Below are 19,861 nucleotides of genomic sequence, written 5' to 3'. Positions count from 1 at the left end.
GCAGTAAAGCCAGGCCCCTGTTCCCTTCTACCCCCCAGAAAACCTACACTGCAGAATTGCAACCATAGCTTTTGGATCCTAAGATGTCTTAAGGCCACCGCCCTTCTTCCTCTCCCCTCATCTGAGTTGGGATGCTGGCTCAATCATCTCTTTCTCTAAGGCATGTCCCTCCCGTGAAAGCCAGCTACGTGAGGAAGTGAGTCTGACCCGGCATCTGATGCATTTTGGTTTTTATTATGTTTACTTATTTGAGGGATGCATGTGCAGGTCGGAGAACAACTTGTTGGTTGTCTCTCTACTACATGGGTCCTCTGAATTTCCCCTTCATGTCCCTGGGGGAAAGAACAGCATGACTGAGCCTTCTTATCCCTTCCAGTGACATCTTCTCTTTCTTATTTATTGAACACTTAGCTTCAGAGCCCTGGATCTCAAGTCAAGGACTGATTGCACCACACTCTTCAGCTCAGCTGATTCACAGCTTTCAGTGTGACACATCCTGGCACTCTCTTGCACTCCCCAGATAAGTCAACATCAGTTTTCATATACCTCAGGTAATTATTTTTTACACTCTAATGAAGGATTCTTTTTTTTTTTTTTTTAAAAAGACTGGTCTCATATTTATTATTTCCAAACAGGGTTTCTCTATGTAGCCCAGCTGGCCTAAAACTTGCTATACAGACCATGATGGCCTCCCGCACAGAGACTGCCTGCCTGCAACTTTCTGAGTGCTAGGACTGAAGGCGTGGGCCGCTGTGCTCAGCTCTAACTGGCCTTTTACATGCCAGGAGTTTAGAATCCTGTCTTTTTTTTTTTTTTAAAGATTTATTTATTATTATATGTGTAAATACACTGTATCTGTCTTCAGACACCAGAAGAGGGCGTTAGATCTTGTTGCAGATGGTTTGAGCCACCATGTGGTTGCTGGGATTTGAACTCAGGAACTCTGGAAGAACAGTCGGTGCTCTTAACCACTGAGCCATCTCTCCAGTCCCCGAATCCTGTCTTTATGTATCCCTTCCTGATATGTACACATACCTATGGCCAAGTATTCCTGAGGCCTCAAAAATTTCTGTCTTGGCCAAGATTTCCCAACTAAACAATTGAATACTGTATAAATGAGATGAAGTCTTCGTTAGGGTAAGAGCAGATTTGACATGCAGGTACCACGATGAAGGCTAACATATTACCTCTCATCGAGATAAATATTGTCTATTTCCAGGACATATATGTGCATGTGTGTACATGTTCACGTAGATGTGGAAGTTGACTTCCTTGATCATTCTCCACTTTGTTTTTTTGAGGTTTGCTTTACTTTGTTTTGTTTTGTCTTGTTTTGTTGAGACAAGGTCTCACTCTGTGTAGCTTGGCTGGCTTGAAACTCACTATGTAGATCAGGCTGGCCTCAAACCCAGAGATCCTCCTGCCTTCCAAGTGCTGGGATTAATTGTTTGTGCACCTTGTTTCTTTGAGACACAGTCTCTGGAGCTCAACGTTCCAGCTAGGCCGGCGAGCCAGCAAGCTCCAGGGATCTGCCTACTTCAACGCCGTTCCCAGGAGCTGGGGTTGCCATTACACGGGTGCTGGGGACATGAACTCCAATCTTCGCCCTTGTGTGGAAAGCGTGCAACTGACTGGACTGAACCAGCTCCCTAGCCTCTCCTCCTCGGAACTGGACTACCTCCCTTGGTTGAGCACAATAAATACCTGGCTTTCACTTCTTTAAGATAAGTCTGTAAGAAGTACACCTAACAGAACACAGATGCACTTACCATCATCACTCCTCCAGAGGAACATGCTCTAGGTCCCGACAAGCAAGCACAGCAGCTTATACTTTCGGAACTGTTCCTCTAGTTCTCCAAACGCACGGGCTGCTAAGTTCTTGAAAAGACTCCACCACATAGTGGGTGTCTATGTACATTACATGAAAAACTGATTTTTGGGAATGCCTGTAACACCTTCAAGTCAATCACCTCTCCCCTACTCTCTCTTGCTACCGAGCCAACTGCTTCTTGTTATTCTAAATGACTGCTCAGGTATCACCTCCAGGGGTGGCCGTACCTTACTTCCAAACTGAATTTAGATGCTTCTCCTCCGAGTCTCTACAGAAGACTCTGCACTCCCTCTGTGTCTCTTGGACCAGCACAAGGCTAGGCACACAGCAGGCTCTAGATGAATGTTAGCAGAGATGGATGGACATGGACAAAGCAAGCCCAGCAGGCAGGCTGGGATAGGTCAGAGCATATGACTACAGAGAAATGTGACGTGCTCTGACTCTGGAGCCTGCCTGAAACCGTGATTCTCCAAACATGGAAAAGTCTGTATCTGAGATGGGATATGCTGAATGAGGTGTGAAGATGGTATCACACCAGAAAATTCCCAGAAGGGAAGCAAGCTCAATGCCCATCCAATCTTGGGATATATATGATAAAGGTAAGAATTCCCAAGAATACTTGCTTCCAGCATGCCACAGAGTCAGATTAACAGGTATCTTTCAACTGAACAGGAACCAATGGAAGCTCCCGCAAAGGGTTGTTCTTAGATTTGGCCAAGAAGCTGATGAAATCTTTTTCCATATGCCTCTCTTTCAAGACCCAAGAAGCACTCTTTGAAACAGAACCAGGCCATCTGTACAGGCTGGAGGCCCTCAAGAGAAAGGAATCATTATCAGCATCCCTATATTAATGAAATGATGAAATACAATCTTCTGATAAAGTTTCACTTAAGGAATTAATTTTTAGTGCAGGGACGTCATGTGGTTGTAAAGCTAATATCCTATCAGTCCTTCAACAGTTTTCTCTGAAAGACCTAAAATGAAGGTAGTTTTGACCTTCCAGTAATGGACTAAGGGACTGTTAGTATAGCTGGCTCTACACTAACAAAGAAGCGTTCATCCTTTCTTCCATTCAAGAGCTGGAGGATAGGCCTGGTGGTCCATGACTTTAAACCTAGCACCTGAGGCCAAGGCAAGAGTTCAAGGCCAGCCTGGTCTATAGCAGGTTTCAGGTCAGGTACAAAATGAAAGGATATGTGTGTGTGGTGGTGGAAAGCAGGAGAACCTTTTCTCTACCAAAACTGCCAATTAATTACTCAATGCTTCAGAGCTTGTAGCACGCTCCTGTGACTCAAGCACACTCTATTCTTGCTTCTGCCATTTAAAAAATGCCATTAGGTCCCACTTCCTGACACAGGAGGGCATGCCTTACCTGTTCTGTGACTTCCGGTGACCACGCATGTCCTTCTTTGGTCTCCGGGTGACTGGTGGGGCTGGGGTGGAGGGCAAGGGGGGTGGAGCAGCAGGTGTGGGTGAAGGAGGTAGACCATTGCTTGGCTTAGTCTTGGGATTCTTGTCAGCCTCGTACTCAAAGGTACGCTTGGGTTTGGGAACAGGGTTCACAGCGGGATCGGGGGAGCTCTTGGAAGGCAGCAGCTGGGGACTAGAGCTTTTTCCAGGGGTCTCTGACTTCATGGAATCACTGCCTTCCCTGTCCAGGGGTGGGCCTGCCTCCCCAGCAACTCCGGTCACGTCTCCTGCCCTGCCGCTGGTGCTTACACTTGCAGTTCCTGTTGGCTCCTCCAAGGTGCCCAAAGTTCCAGTCTTCCTCCTCCCATGGTCTACACTGTAGCAGCTGCTAGGGAGCTGGGGGAGACCACGGCCAGGCTGCTCCTTTAGGACTTGTTCAATTTTCTGGATCCGGCTCAGCACTGCTGAGCTCTCTTTCCTGATGCCATGCCCCCTGAGCAAGGCACTGGGCTCAGTCCGGCCTGGACGCTTCTCCTGTCGGCATACAGAGTCCCGTACAGGAAGTACCTCTGCCTCCTCCTCTGTCTCAGGGTAGGAACACTCAGAGAAGGTCCTGCTCATCCTCCGGAGGCCTTTGAAATCAAAGGTCTTTTCTGAGCTGCAGGGGGATGGCACCACGCTGGGGCAGCCCTCACTGACCGACCACTCGCTCCCGGGGCCCTCCCGCTTCTCTCCACACAGACTCATCCTGGGTGAAGCCTCTCGGCGACCTTCCCATGCTGAAATCTTCTCTCGGATACCCAGGCTATGGGCTCGGGGACCAGTGCAACTCAGCAAGACACTCCGAGGCCCAGGCCCCAGGAATGGGGTGCTCGCGGCAAGGGGGAGGCAAGCAGCCACACCTTCTACATCCTGGACAGCACCCTGGACAGGCTCCTTCTGGTCCTCTCTTTTGCGTAATGAAGGGGTTCTGTCCAAATAGCTGAAGCTGGTAGCCTTGAGGGTATAGATGGGTGGTGAGGTCTCTGGGGAGGGATCTTGACCTAAGGGTGAAGGATTTCGAGAATGCCGGTCCTTGAGGAGCACCTGGGATTTAGAGTGGCTGGGGTACCTGCAGGCTGAGGTTTCACTATCACTGAGTGGGTAGATGGGACTCCTTGGCGGGTATAAAACTGGAGGTGGAGAGACTGACTGAGACCTAAGAGCAAAAAGGAAAAAAAATAAATAAACAAACAAAAGGAAAATGGTGAGTGGTCTAAAAACCAGAGGGATTGTGATTCATTCTGATGTTCTGTTCCTGTAGAAGTCTCAAAATACTCTATAAGTAACCCCCTCCCCTACCAATCCCATCACTTGAGAGATGGAGGCAGAATCGTGAGTTCAAGGTCATCACTGGCTACACACTGAGTCTGAGTCCAGCCTGGGTTGGTATGTCCAAAACAAAGAAAAAATATTCTTTATTTAATATATATATCTTTAAGGCTGCCCTCAAGTAAAGAACAGCTCTTTAGCCACAGCAGGCCAACGTCTATGAGCCTTTTTGTCTAGCTCATCCTCAGAGACCTGAGTAATGGACAGAGCGGAAGCCTATTCTTTAACAGACCAGAGAATTCCAAGAGTCTGCATCTGCCAACCAGAGAACAGTAGGAACAGTGATGCACTGCTCCATGGCCCACTGGCTCTCTTAGAAGAAAGCAGGCAGTGTTTTTTACATTATAAACATCCCTGAACTATCAATATGATATCAGAGAATGTGCAGATGAGAGATGCCAATGAACATCTCTCATGAACTGCAGCAAAACAACCCCAACATGTTTTTTCTAAAGTATTTCCAAATATATATACCATAACTGTTTGATCTTTAAACCCTAGAATGTCTCCCCTAAAACTGTGTTATCACTATTACAAGATCCTACTCTCCTGAGCAGAATTAGGATCCCCAATGGATTTACAAAGGCTAGTCAGGCCCCTCAAGAAAGAGTCCTTTCCACTCTCTCAAAAGGTTTTTATGTAGCTCTACCCTATGAGAGTGGATTCATATCTAACAAGCCGGCTTGAAATACATGCACAGATTTCAGCAATTGTTCCTAAGTACATGAACTCAATTTACCTCCATGAAAATTCTATTGGGTCATTATTATACATTATTATTTTCATGATGGAAATAAAAAGACAAAAAGAAGGCTTAGAGAAATTACATATCTCACCCAAGGTCCCTTAGATGTTAAGTAGTGAAGCCACAATATGAATTTACACTGCACCAAGTTTTTCCTCTAAAGAGAAGACAGTGACAAAGGACTCTAAGTGCTGGCACAGAGACACCTGTGTGCCCATGCTCATTGATGCACTGTTCATAATGAAAAGTGGAAGTAACTTAGCTGTCCATCAACAGACGAACTTTCTAAGGCAATGTGACACATACATACAATTGGGGTTTTTCTCAAGCCATAAAGAAAAATGTAATCATGGCATCTGCAGGAAAACAGATGGAATTAGACATTTGTTATTGTTTTTGTTTTGCTTGTTTTCTGAGATGGGGTTTCTCTATGTAACAGAGCCTGGCTGTCATGAAACTCACTCTATAAACCAGGATGGCCTCAAACTCACAAAGATCCACCTGCTTCTGCCTCCCAAGTATTGGGATCAAAGATGTTGCACCACCACATCTGGCTTAATATTTTGTTGTTTGAACTTTTTATATTAAACAAAGTGACCCAGATACAGAATCACATGTTTTCTCTTCATATACAAGATCCAAGATTAAAAATGCATTCATACATAATACATACACTATAGGGGTCATGAAACTACAAAAGGGACTATGAAAGTAAAAAAAGAGATTTAGGGTAGAAAGAAAGGGTAACAGAAAACAGGTATGTATTCAAATTCTATAATCAAATTATATGCTAATTTCAAAACTTTAATGGAGAAGAAATAAAAAAACAACCAGTAAACAGTGACCTCTTCCGCCAAATATAGCTCACCAGAAGAAACCTCCAACACACTGGACACAGCCCAGGCGGGAACACAACATTTATTAGAATCAGGGAACTTCTCTGCTAGAGATCTTGTCTGAGTCATGTGGTCTGTATCTATAAAGTCCTCTATGAATGCTGAACAAGAATGAGAGGAAAAGGAAAGGTGAGTGCCTTACTGAAGAGAGCTATGAGCAACAGTCCTCTTCAGCACATTCTTCTGGTATCTAGTATAATAATCATTGTCAACCCTTAAGAACTCTTTTTAAACAATATTAGCTCAAAGGTGGTAGGAATTTGCTAACAGTAAACTCTCAAACGGTTTGACTGATCACAAACTGGGCTGTCTAGTTTCACAGCCTGCAAAGAGTCACACCATCTCCAGGACAGCAGCCAGCTGCTCCTGAGCCAGTGGCTGTCACCACTCACATACAAAACCTGGGCTCTGGTGAGTCAAGGATTGGCTGACAATTCCCTGTTGGGTCACAGCCTTTACTGACCTGACCAACAGGAAACCTCGCATGCTTAGGTTGTTTTTAAAAGGGCAAGTCAAACAAGAGCCACCGCACATGTCCACAGGCATGGACGCAAGACCTGCAGTGCACAGCCAAGCTCATAACCAAAGAGCCTGCTCAGTGAGAACGTGGGCACAGAAGCCTCAATTCTCTGTAGCAGGCACTAGAGAGCAGTGAGCTCAAGGAGACCCTAGCCTACACACAATGGTCAGGGGTCGCTAGTCTTTCTTGTTTTTATAAAGGCACAGATTAAAAAGGGGAAGCTTCTGTAAGGCAATGGAAGCTGTCAATAGGAGAAACAGCAACCAGCAGATTGGGAAAAGATCTTCACCAATCGTACATCCAACAGAGGGCTAATATCCAACGTATACAAAGGAAGATAGACTCCAGAGAGCCAAATAACCCTATTAAAAAATAGAGTACAGAGCTAAACAGAGAATTCTCAACTGAGAAACTTGAATGACTGTGAAGCACCTAAAGAAATGTTTAACATCCTTAGTTATCAGGGAAATGCAAATCAAAACAACACTGAGATTCCACCTCTTACCAGTCAGGATGGCTAAGATGAAAAACTCAGGGGACAGCAGATGCTGGCGAGGATGTGGAGAAAGAGGAACACTTCCCCATTGGTGGTGGGAATGCAAGCTGATAAAACCACTCTGGAAATCAGTTTGGCAGTTTCTCAGAAAATTAGACATAGTACTACTACCTGAGGACCCAGCTATATATACCACTCCTGGGCATATACCCAGAAGATGCTCCACCATGTAATAAGGACACATGTTCCACTATGTTCATAGCAGCCTTATTTATAACAGCAAGAAGCTGGAAAGAACCCAGATGTCCTTCAACAGAGGAATGGATACAGAAAATGTGGTATATTTACACAATGGAGTACTATTCAGCTGTTAAAAACAATGAATTCATGAATTCTTAGGCAAATGGATGGAACTAGAAAGTGTTATCCTGAGTGAGGTTACCCAATCACAAAAGAAAACACATGCTATACATTCACTGATAGGTGGATATTAGCCCAAAAGCTCAGAATAAACACGATACAATTCACAGACCACATGAAGCTTAAGAAGGAAGGCCAAAGTGTGGGTGCTTCGGTTTTTCTGAGGAAGGGAACAAAATACTCACAGGAGCAATTATGGAGACAAAGTATGGGGCAGAGATGGAAGGAAAGGCCATCCAGAAACTGTCTTACCTGAGGATTCATCCTATAAACAGTCACCAAACCCTGACACTATTGTGGATGCCAAGAAGTGCATGCTGAAAGGAGCCTGATATGGCTGTCTCCTGAGAAGCCCTGCCAGAGCCTTTCAGACGCAGAGGCAGATGCTAGCAGCTAAACATTGGACTGAGCGCAGGGTCCCCAATGGAGGAGTTGGAGGGAGGACTGGAAGAGCTGAAGGGGTTTGCAGTCTCGTGGGAAGAATGAGGATGTTGGCCAACTAGACCCCCCAGTGCTCCCAGGGACTAAGCCATCAACCAAGGGATACATAGGTTCCAGCCACATTTGTGGCAGAGGAATGCCTTTGTCTGGAGAGGTCCTTGGTCCTATGAAGGCCTGATAGATGCCCCTGTGTGGGGAAATAGGGGGTATAGGTGGGAGAGGGTCGGGTGGAGGGGCATATTCTTGGAGGCAGGGGGAGGGAGGATGGGTTGGGGGTTTTCTGGGAGGGGGAAACTGGGAAAGGGTATAATATTTGAAGAATAAATGAATATATTCAATAAAAAAGAAAAAAAAAGACCAAAAAAGGGGGGGGTGTTAATCCAAGCCCCTTCAAAGATAAGTCACTGGGTTCCACAGAGGACTCCGTTTTGGTGATTCTCAGCTGGAGATAGGAAAAGTGCTCCACAGGTCAGTGCTCCCAGGTTAAGGACAGGCTCAGAAAAATTGGCCATTTCTCACAGAAGGCTTAAAGAAAGATACAACGCTGTGGACAGATGTCCAGATGCTTGGATCTTTGTAAAAGGAGTTTACACATCAGGTAGCATCACTGACAGGAGATAACACTCAGCCATGGTCTTCTGTTCCATTTAGTTGTCTTTTACCTCTAAACAGGTTGAGAGAAAGTAAGACAACCCCTTGCCTGTCAGGTGAGAGGTAATGATGGCTAAGATAATCAGAAGCTGGATCCAGAGGTGCTCCCACAGCCCACCCCTAAGCAGGCCTCCCACTCTGATGCTTTCATTCTCCAGGCACACAGCAACCAGTGGGCCCTTGGTTCAGATTCAGAGAAGGTTAGCAAACAGCTTTCCTAGTGACCACCGTGTGTACACACCTCAAGCTTGAGGCACAGCTTGGCTCTTCACTCATGAGTATACTACATAGCAGGTACATCCCTGGTACCATCATAAGGCATTGAGAACCAGCAGAGATCAGGAAGACAATGCCCACCCCCTTCTCTCTCTCTTTCTGCATGTGCCACCTAACAGAGTTGGCTTTCCTTGGCCATCTATCCGAGCAAGCCCTAGGCTGTTCTGTGCTTCCTTACCTCTGGTTTTACCATAAAGAAAGGACAAAAGGTCTGTTTCCCCTTCCTCCAAACATCTGGATCCATCCTGCTCCCAACACACCTACCTACTCCATCCCATCAATTCTGCTCCCCAACACCTCTCACAGCCCCTACCCCATCCCTACTGCTGCTGATACTTCCTTTGTTCAGGTCTTTTATTTGCACCAGGACTGAAAACATTCTCTTGATTTCCCTTTGCCTTAGTCTCGACCTTGTTCTGGTCCATCTTCTCATCTTGCTAAAATCCCCTACTATCTGCAGACTAAAATCAAGGCTGACAAGGTCCCCAGGATTTGTTTTTTACTTAGTTTGATTTTCTCACCTCACATTTTATATTCTTCCACAGCAATCCTGCACCCCAGCTGAAGGTACGTCAACCTTCTAGATTTCCTTAACCTTACCAGCTTCACCCAGGTGGAGCTGGCCAATTTTTAATCCCTCCACTGTGGCTAGAAAAATATCTATTATGTTATAGTACTTACAAGGGTATCCAATCTTGACATTACAACATGATGTCATTTACAAATATGCTAGGCCACATTCTTAAGTATCCTGGGATATGTGTGGATCATACGCTGCAGGCTGGATATGTCTATATCATACTGTTTCCCAACATTTCTTCTTAACTAGTCACAAATAGACTTATTTGAAAGTTATGAGACTATCCTATTAGATCTTGTTGTCCCCTACACCTAAATGTAATGTTTTATATTGAGTGAATAAATGACTGAATGAAAGAAATGATAAGCAGTGAAAACCTTGGTTTCCTTTATGCCTGCCCTAGCCTTTGTCTATAAATGTCCCTGTTCAACATAGAAAGATACACAAAACATCTAGTGTGCTAGTAAGGCTGTCAGCCCAACCCCCCCCCCCCCCCCAGCAACAACTGTACCAGACCAACAACCTAGATATCTGAATCTGGTTCTGTCAGTTTCCTTGTTCCTGGTCACCTATATTCTCTAAATCTTGAGTTCTTTATAAAACACTTTCTCTATCTCCAGGCACTAATTATATGACTAAGATGGTATCAAATTATAAAAATGAACACTGTGAAGAATTCCCAAACATCAAGCGAAGATAAAGGCAAATACAAAGCAACTAATACACACCCACAATGTTGCTCTTTGACAGCGTACTCTGTTCTCAATCCAGAGCCTGCCCTAGGGGAGGCAGCCACTGTTGAACTGAGTACCTTATGTGCCACAGCTTGTCAGCGGCAGCCAGTTCTATTGCTTGACACGGACACAGATGCCAACACCATGGCATACAACTTGCCAAAATAAACATTTTCAGGAGACAAGGAGTTAGAAAAACAGATAAAAGCAAAGGGGGTGGGGGAATGGACACAGGAAATCTAAAAGAATGTAAGAATATAAACACACATGCATGGAGATAAATATTTAAGACAAGTAAGTAATTTTTTTTAAAGTGTATGAACTGAGGTATGGAAATAGAACATATTTAAAGAGAAAGCAACGTGTGTGTATGCTTCCACACATGCAGACAGAAGTTGTGCCTTAAAATGTAGATTATTCCCTTTGCTACAAATACAACCCAGACCTAGTGTTATAGGGAAAATGTAGATTATTCCCTTTGCTACAAATATAACCCAGTCCTTCCTCCTTCCCTCCCTCCCTTCTTTCTTTCTTTTCCTTGCTCTCTCCTGAGGACAGGGTCTCTTGTATCCCTGGCTGACCTTGAAATCCCTATGGAGTTGAGGTTGACCTTCAATTCCTGATCCTTCTGACTCTATCTTCCAAGTGCTGGGATTACTGGCATGTACACCTGATTCTCTTAAAGGCAGGAAGCATTTGTGTCAAAAAAAAAAAAAAAACAACCACAACAACAACAACAAATGGCGTACATATTACTAGGTACATCCAGACCTGTTTTGGAGCAGGCTGCTAGGGCACCTCTAAACTCAGCTCCCTTGAAGCTGCAGGTGGACTTGGGAGTGGTGTGATTGAGGGGATCGCCAGGGGGACTACTATAAGTAAGGAAAAGGTCACATTGGAAGGAAGCATTTGGGAGAAAGTCCTAAGTGCCCACATACCCCAGAGGTATCAGGATGTGCTGTGAACACTGGAAAATGAGCCTTCTTTGGAGGAAGAAGGCTACTCAACTGGTGTTTAGTGTGTTTCAAACACAACTGCCTTGGAGTTGGACATTAACCTTTCTAGGACTGCTCAACTGAGGTGGGCTGCTGACTCCCCAAGTATGAGAATTCTCCCACAACTCAATGATGGCCTCAACTCCAGGAATGTCACTCTCAGTGTGCTACCCTGTACTGCGAACACGGGAAGAAAAAAAAGAGGAACACAGCCTGAGTCTTGTCAACCTGATGAATAGTTTGCCTCTTGGCCTGAAAGCTCAAAAACTTCTATTGACAACCACTACAAAAAAGTTCCAATAGAGAGGTAAGCATGGGGTAACGTATTGGCTTTACTGCTCCCAGCCAATCCCACTTCAAATGACTAGGAACCCTTAAGGGTCCAGAAAGCCTCAGCCCTCCAGTGAAGCCATAAGCAGGCCGTGATCTACAGAGACTTGCAAGGTCAATCTAAGAAAAAGGCTGCTATTCATAGAAAAAGGGTCTATGAATAAACTGTCCCTTTTACTTCCACAAAACACATCTAAGCCATATCTGTGCCCCACTTGGTCTTGGAAGGAAGGGAGGAAGTTTTTAAATGAAGTTTATCAGTTTGGACTGAAAAGAGCAGAGGATACTACAAAATGAAAAGAAGACTTTGGACCTCTGAAATATAATAGAGCAGACTGAGAAAATTAATCATCTGTAAAATGAGATTTTTTTTTTATTTTATATGTATGTGTGTGCTTTCAGGTATGCTTGTGTGCAGAGGTCCAGAGGACAATTTGCAGGAGTTATTTCTCTCCTTCCACCATGTGGGTCCCAGGGATGATTAAACTCAGGTCATTCAGGTCTGAGCTTGGTGGCAAGTTCCTTTCCTTTACTCTCTGAGGTACCTTGCTGGCTACTTTTTTTTTTTAAATATAAAAGCATATGTAAATTGTATGCATTCCATCATATTTCCCTGCCCACTGCCTTCTCTCAGCACACTCTGCCCTCTCTGAACCCCTTTCTCCTTACAAGTTACCCTCCTACTTTCATTTAAAAAAAAATCCACTGAGGTTAATTAGGGCTGCTTGCATAAGCATAGCTATAGGGTTATTTATAGGAGCATGGGTTATACCACAGAAGAAAATAAATCCCCTACCCCAGCAGCCACCAAGTACCTTAGCTCCTGAGCTCCTCCACCCTGTCCATGATAGAGTGTTAATGGCTCAGTCTTGCATAGGTCTTGTGCAGGGAACCACAGATGCTGTGAGTTTCTGAGTGTAATGGCCACTCACATCTAGAAGACAGCATTTCCCAGTGCTTCTTGTGGTCCTCTAGCTCTTACATATTTTCCACTTGCTCCTACACTGTGTTCCTTGAGCTTTGAAGGAAGTGATAAATTGATTGATATATTTAGGGCTGAGCAAGGAGCTACCTTTTATTTAGCAAACAAACAAACAAAGATACTAAGACCTGGTAGTACACACTTTTAATCCCAGCACCAGGGAGGCAAAGGCAGGCAGATCTCTGAGTTCCAGGACGACATGGTCTACAGAGTGAGTTCCAGGACAGCCAGGGCTACACAGAGAAACCTTGTCTCAAAAAACAAACAAACAAACAAACAAACAAAAAACCAAAACCAAAAAAAAAGGCCATGGGGCTGAGGTAGAAACAAGATGCCCAGGCTACAGGACAAGATCTAATCAAGGAATCACAACAGGAATGACCACAGGAACTCTTATGAGAAATGAAGCATTTCTTGTGTCTTGCTTACAGTTTCAGAGGTTTCATCAACTATCAGCATGGCATGGAGCATGGTGGCACACAGGCAGACAGGTGCTGAGAAGTAGCTGAGAGGGCCACATCCTGATCCTTGGGCATCAGGAAGAATGTGCTATGGGGCCCAGCTTGGGCTACTGAAAGCTCAAAGCCCACCTGGGGACACACTTCCTCCAAAGCCACACCTCCTAATCCTTCCCAACTAGTGCCACTCTCTGATGACTGCAGCATTTAAACACATGAGTCTACGCGGACATTCTTACTTAAACCATCAGACCTTATATATACATGGTCCTGTGTTCTATCCCCAGGACTACAAGGGGGAAAATCAATCAATCAATCAATCAATCAATCAATCAATCAAACAAACAAACAAACAAACAAGCAAAAGCAAAAACAAAAGACCCCATAGCTTCTTAGGCTAAAGACATAAACTATCACATATCCCTGTCTTGCTCTTTCAGGACTCTTACTCTTGGTACCCAGGCATCGTGACATAAAGTCATGGGGCTTACTCCCTAGCTGAGGCCCCACTGACTGCCAACACTGACTGTCATTTCAGATCATTCTAGCCTCTAACTGTTTCACCATCTTTAACCTTTAGGCTACCCTAGCTGATGCTGAAATAAGGATAAACTTTATGGGATGAGTCCTATGCAATTTAGAACTTATGAACAAAATAAATGACATACTGTTTCAAGCCACTAAGTTCGTAGTCATTTGTTTTACACCAATAAATAAATAGACTAACTCAGTTAGATTCTGGGAAGCATCTCGAGTAGCGGAGTGGCTGAGGCTGCAGGTCCCTGTGTGGCAGTCTATCATGGCTAGGACAGGCTTTGCAGCACTTTTACCCTATTACCCTCAGTTGTTGTGTTTTGCTTGTTTGTTTGTTTTTATATGTATGAATGTTTTGCCTATACGCATGTGTACCATATGCATGAATGCTCAGTGACCATGGAGATCAGAGGAAGCATCGAGTGCCTAGAACTAGAATTACAGATGACTGAGAATCACCATGATTTTAGAAACTGAACTCAGGACCTCTGCAAGAGCAGCAAGTGCTCTTAACCACTGAGTATCTCTCTAGCCCGGTGTCGCAGAGGGCACTTACCTCCTCTCCTCTGTGCCTCTGTTTTCCAGTGTATAGGTCAAGTAGGGGTCTGAATGACCACCAAGCCTCCCTTTTCAGCTCTGACTTTCTAAAAATCCCCAGAGTGGACAGGAAGAGTAAGCGAAGTAGAGAAGGACCTTCAAGACCTCACCAGCAGACTATGCCCCACAGAGAAGGCTACCCTACCTAATGGAGTGACCAACGAATAGCAGTACCTTTTATAGGCCAGAAATGCTCTAGGCTCTGGGAACCCACATGGAAGTCAAAGTCCTTGTCCTCAAGAGATTGACATTTCTTACAGACACCCGCAACCAGAATCAAGGCTACCAAACACCAGACTTAAACCTACACTGCTATGACCTGCATGCTAGAATTTCTAGTAGAAAAACTCAGAATCTACTGCACAAGTGAAATCTGAGAGCAACAAGTGGCCAAACTGACCTCTAACTGGAACCCTTTTAGTTAGATGTGTCACTTATTTGCAAACTACCAAGCTGCTTCTGATCCCACCGCAGGACATCAGCACCAACACAATATTAACCCCCCGCCCCCCGCAATTCAGAGGAGCTTTGAGGACCTGTACCCCCTCCTGCTGGGCTGGGCTGTAGAGACAAGAGTGCAAACAACCTGTCAGATGATGGGAGGCAGTGTGCTCACTGGCCTCAGTCACATAGAGAAAAGGAAATCTGTTCCAGTAAGCCAAGGCACTGCAAAGGGCAAAGCTTAAGTTTTCTTCCCCCTATAAGCTCCTGCTGAATCAAGCCTGGTCTTCAAAGGTGCAAAAAGAGAATAAATTTGCAGAAGACCTAATTAAAACCTTGGTAATGGGATCTAGGATCTTTACCTCAGAAGGGCTGGGGGCAGCACCAGGTCCAGCCTTAAGTAAGCCAAAGATAAAACCATGAAAAACGGAGCAGAACAGTAGCACTGAGGTCCCACAGGCCAAGCCCCATTAGTTTTCTATTTCAAAAAAAAAAAAAAAAGTCCCCCACCTCTCACCCGACCCCTCACCCTCATACAAGTGTGTGTTAGTACTACTAGGTTCTATTCATGTTTCCCAAGACAGCCAGGGTGTCAATACTCAGCTTTATACCCCTGCCCTCTCCAATCAAACTTCTGCCTATAGCAACATGCTCCCTTCCTTGGACTCTTGAGCTGACAACAATAGAAGGGCCCAACTCACTGCCAATAATTTATTGCAAAGTCAGACTACTGTACCCAATGGTCAAGATCATCACATTGTAAACACCTTGTCGAGAGAGTGGATCATCCCTTCTTTGTTTCCTAGTGGTCAGCCCAGAACCTGGCACCCAGGAGATCCGCCAGTTCACTGACAGTGATTTCCTAAGTGCACCAGTGATCTGCTGTTTAGTCCAGTCCAAATACACAGTGGTAGTGGCTAAGGTGAAGCCAATCACACAGTGTCAGAGTAACACCTACAGCCTAGGAGTGGCCTCTGCATGAAGGACACAGCGAGCCATAGGCTCTGTGACTCCAAGGCAAAAGCAGGTTCCCAAAAACTGAGGGAGGAAAGGAGGGAGGAAGGGAGGGAGGGAGGGAGGGAGGGAAGGAAGGGATTGGAAATGTGGCAGGAAGGAAGTGAAGCCACAGAAGGGAGGCTGGAGAGACTCTTCTTTAAAGGTACATCTCAAGCTAGATATTTACAAACACTGTTCTTATGTTTGGATAGCAACCATGCTGGGACACTAAAGGAAAAAACAGTTCCTGAGAACATTTAGAAATACGTAGGCGTGTATTCCAAATAGAAACTGGAGAGTATGTCAGCAATCCTTGTTTGGCTTTGTAACTTAATGTAAATACTACACATCCTGCACCTCTGGAACCCTAACATAGTATAAATTAGAAAAGGTTAGGCGGAGAGATGACTCAGTAGTTAAGAGCACTTGTTGTTCTTCCAGTGGACCAGAGTTTGGTTCCCTGCACCCTCATCTGGAAGCTCACAACCTCCTGTAACTCAAATTCTGTGGGGTCCTATGTCCTCTTCTGGCTTCCATAGACACCCACCTCATGTGTACACCTAACACAGAGACACATATACATAGGAGGCTAGGGAGATGGCACGTGGTTAGAGCACTGGATGCTCTTACAGAGGACTGGGATTTAGTTCCTTGCACCTATGAGTTCACAACTGTCAATAACTCTAGGTTCCAGGGAATCTAATGCCCTTTTTCTGGTTTTGTGTGTACCAGACCTGCACATAGTACAAATACATGTAAGAATAGCACTATAGAGTTATAGCTGTTTATTTCATTCCTATAGTGAGTGACAATTTTTTTAAGTAGGTTCATATATAGTGGTGCAAACTTACAATCCTAGCACTCAGGAGGTCTGTAAATGCAAAAGTGTGTTTTGTATATAAGGGAAGGGATTGGGGGCTGTACATCAAGACTACCAACATGTGCACACACACAGAGGAGTAAGACTTGCCATCAGTGTGGTTTGAGCCTAGCGAAGTGGTTCCCAGAGGCAGAATGTCTCAGTCACCTAATGCTCTAGAAGAGTTTAGTTCATAAAGCTCTAGAGTTCTTATTTGTCTTGCTGTAAGTACTCAGCTTTTGGCTAAATCCAAAGCTCTTACATGCTTAAGAAGACACAGCCTACCAAGTCCTTTGTGATTGGCATAGCCCATTAGATTGAACCAGGACCAAGTCTTGTTGTACAGTGTGGGGAAACACTGTCTCATTCATACCAGTCACCCCCACATGTACATCTTGGGTCTTATCCAACTAGCCACATCTAGACACCAGCTCTGAGTGAACTAAATAACTACCACCATCTCAGTCCACACCTGAGGTACCACTGGGCTCAGCCCAGACATTAGGAAAGGGCTAGTACTACCCCAAGCATACCATAGCATTCTCATACCTACTGACCAAAGAGCCTACCACACAAAGCTGTCACATCAGAAAAGAGGCTGTGGAAACATCTGTAGCTTTATTAAAAGTCTAAAAGTACTTCCAGGACAGCATCATGCAGCCTTGGCCCAGTCCTGAGAAGTGCTGGAGAGCTGCACACCAGTATGCCAGGTCGGGAAGCTTTGCAGTAGCCCCTATGCCAAGAACAGCAACTCTTGGCAGCCAGGTACTATTACCACTGTGACTTCACAGCTGAGGCAGCAGAGATTTTAGAGAACACCAGAAAATGTTCTGAAATCTCTCTATATGGTTAAGTAATTTAGAGCTTGCCAGGCACGGTGGCACATGCCTTTAATCCCAGCATTTGGGAGGCAGATGCAGGTGGACCTCTGTGAGTTCAAGGTCAGCCTGCCCTACAGAGTAAATTCCACTACAGCCAGGGGGTACACAGAGAAACACTATCTCAAAACAAAAACAGAAACAAAACAAAACAAAAAGATGTATTTAAAACAAAATCTCTGTATTCAGAGATTACATTTGATCACAGTGCTGTAAAGATTCCAAATTCTTTCATTTTTCTATAGTCTTATATTCTTCCCTTTGCAAAGAGGATTAAAAGAACAGAAGAGTGGATAACAGCAGACACTGACTAAGATTCATCTTGGTTGCTTTCTTTGCCGCCACACCTAAGTTGTTACAGAACCCAGACTTTGGTCTAATTTATGCTAATATACATTACTGCCTACCTACCTCTACTCCAATGTGGTCTGTTTCCTCACAACAGTACAGCCTGGCTCCAAGATGTTCCCATCTTCTCTAAGCTCCTCATTACTGTCCTGTTCCTAGAATACCAGGGCTTCCCAGTACAAGGCAGAACTTGTTTTAATGGTTCTAATAGTTAATTTTTATGTGTGTCAGACAAGACTTCTGCCTAACCGTCAGCACAAGCTGGGCCCAAACAAGCAAACAGGATGATCAACACTCCTGGTAATTATTTATACTCTGGCAGAGATCCTACCTGGGTCCCAGACCACTTGACTGACTCTTGATGCCATCTCTCAGAAGTACGCCTCTACCCACCTGCTCAGCGTCTCCCGAGGGGCCTTAGTGCCTCCGGCTCCATGAGTGATGCTGGCGTTCTTGTTGGCAGTCATGGTCATTTCGGCTCTCTGCAAACCCAGAGCCCTGAAAAGAAGACAACGCCTGTAAACCAAGTTTCCCCACAGACAGCCAGAAGCACTTCAAATATCTTCCAGAGAGGTCCACCATGACCAGAGGTTTCTGTGGCAAGTGGCAAAAACTACTTTCCCATGGCAGGTCTCTGGTATGGAAGCCTGCGAGCTAGCAGATAATTTGTTACCTCACAGAAAATTATTTTCATTAAAGAGGGAGGGGGAATGAACCTCCATTTCCATCCAGCTCTTATCTATTAAGTTTCCCATCATTCTCATTGCATTCAGAATTTTTGCCACATTTCCTGCCTCTTGTCCTATTATTCATTCATTATTCATGGATAAGATGGAAATATTTCTTTTTCTTAAAAAAAAGTTAACTCTGTTGTAAGCAATAAACCATTCATTCACTCAGAAAGCATTTGCTGAGTAACTGTTCCCAAAGCAAATCCAGCAAAGAAATAGTTTGTCCTCATGAGCTCACATCCAGTGTGCAGGACAAGGAAGAATCATATAGGTAGAGCCTGGTCTACAAAGTGAGTTCCAGGACAGCCAGGGCTACATGGAGAAACCCTGTCTCAAAAAACAAAACAAGACAAAAGAATCACATCAGGTTGGTTTCCTGTGCTGAATACTAAGTGTATATTAACATGTAATGATTAGTAGTATTAAGCCTTAGTAAAGAAAGGAGAAGAAAGAGTACCTGACTTATTCATAAAAGACTATTCTGATAATGTGACATCTAAAAGGCATCATAAAATTAGGGGTTAGAAATGATAACCATGTTTTCCTAATACCCTATATTATACAAAATAACTTAATACCTAATAAAATACACATAAAATATTTAGATAAAGACCTTAAATTTGATCCCCAGGGCACACATAGTGAGGAGAGAATTGACTCCACAATGAACGACTCCTCCACAGTAACGTTTCAGGGGCTTTCGCTGGCATGACGGCTTGTCGGTAAGTATGCTTACCACTGACAAGCTGAGTTCTAACCCTGGGACCGGTACAGTAGAAGGAAAGAACTAGCTCCAAAAGATTATTCTGGTTGTCTATAATCCACAGCACTTGGGAGCATATACCTACACCCATATCCAACGCTATAGTTACAAAATGAAACTGAACCTCACTTTCATCCTTTAGAAAGCTGAGAGAAATACTGTTGAAGGAAAATAACTTTGTAAATGTCTAAAGCAGCACTAGAGATGATGATAGGATGACAGGCCAGCTGCCACTGGTGTGCCACGAACACTGGCCCTACTGACGGCCCCCCCGGCCCTGGTGAGAGCTTGCATACTGCTCTGTGCAAGCGGGAGAGAGAAGAGGCAGCCTCGGGAGCTCCGTCAGGCCAGGGTTCCCAGGAAGCTCACCGGCGAAGGGATCAACACGCCACACATCTCTTGGCTGCTCTGATCACCGTAACTATCACCCATTCAGTGGGATTCTCAACGAGCCCTACTTCTTCCAGGGAGGGCCTTCATGGGAGGGATATGTGGAAAGACTAGACACACAATTATATTTTAAAAATAGGATGGACGACATGTTTCTTTCCTTTATGAATCTCTAGTGTTGGGAGACA

General features: G+C 44.7%; 1 protein-coding gene across 4 annotated transcripts in view; it reads right to left on the bottom strand.

Moving 5' to 3' along the window:
• Nucleotides 1-19,861, bottom strand: part of Dennd2b (DENN domain containing 2B) — a 186,324-nt gene that overhangs the window by 29,599 nt on the left and 136,864 nt on the right. For all 4 annotated transcript variants that reach the window (XM_052201508.1, XM_052201501.1, XM_052201502.1 and 1 more), the window contains 2 exons: nt 18,183-18,287; nt 3,204-4,439 (listed from right to left, as the gene is read on the bottom strand). In XM_052201508.1, the coding sequence (XP_052057468.1) occupies nt 3,204-4,439; nt 18,183-18,262 (1,316 nt within the window). In that variant the 5' untranslated portion in view covers nt 18,263-18,287. The remainder of the gene's footprint in view (nt 1-3,203; nt 4,440-18,182; nt 18,288-19,861) is intronic.

This window comes from Apodemus sylvaticus, chromosome 1 (assembly GCF_947179515.1).
Source record: "Apodemus sylvaticus chromosome 1, mApoSyl1.1, whole genome shotgun sequence".
Classification (NCBI taxonomy): Eukaryota; Metazoa; Chordata; class Mammalia; order Rodentia; family Muridae; genus Apodemus; species Apodemus sylvaticus.
The sequence above is the reverse complement of the archived record's forward strand: the minus strand, read 5'-3'. Positions and strand labels throughout refer to the sequence as shown.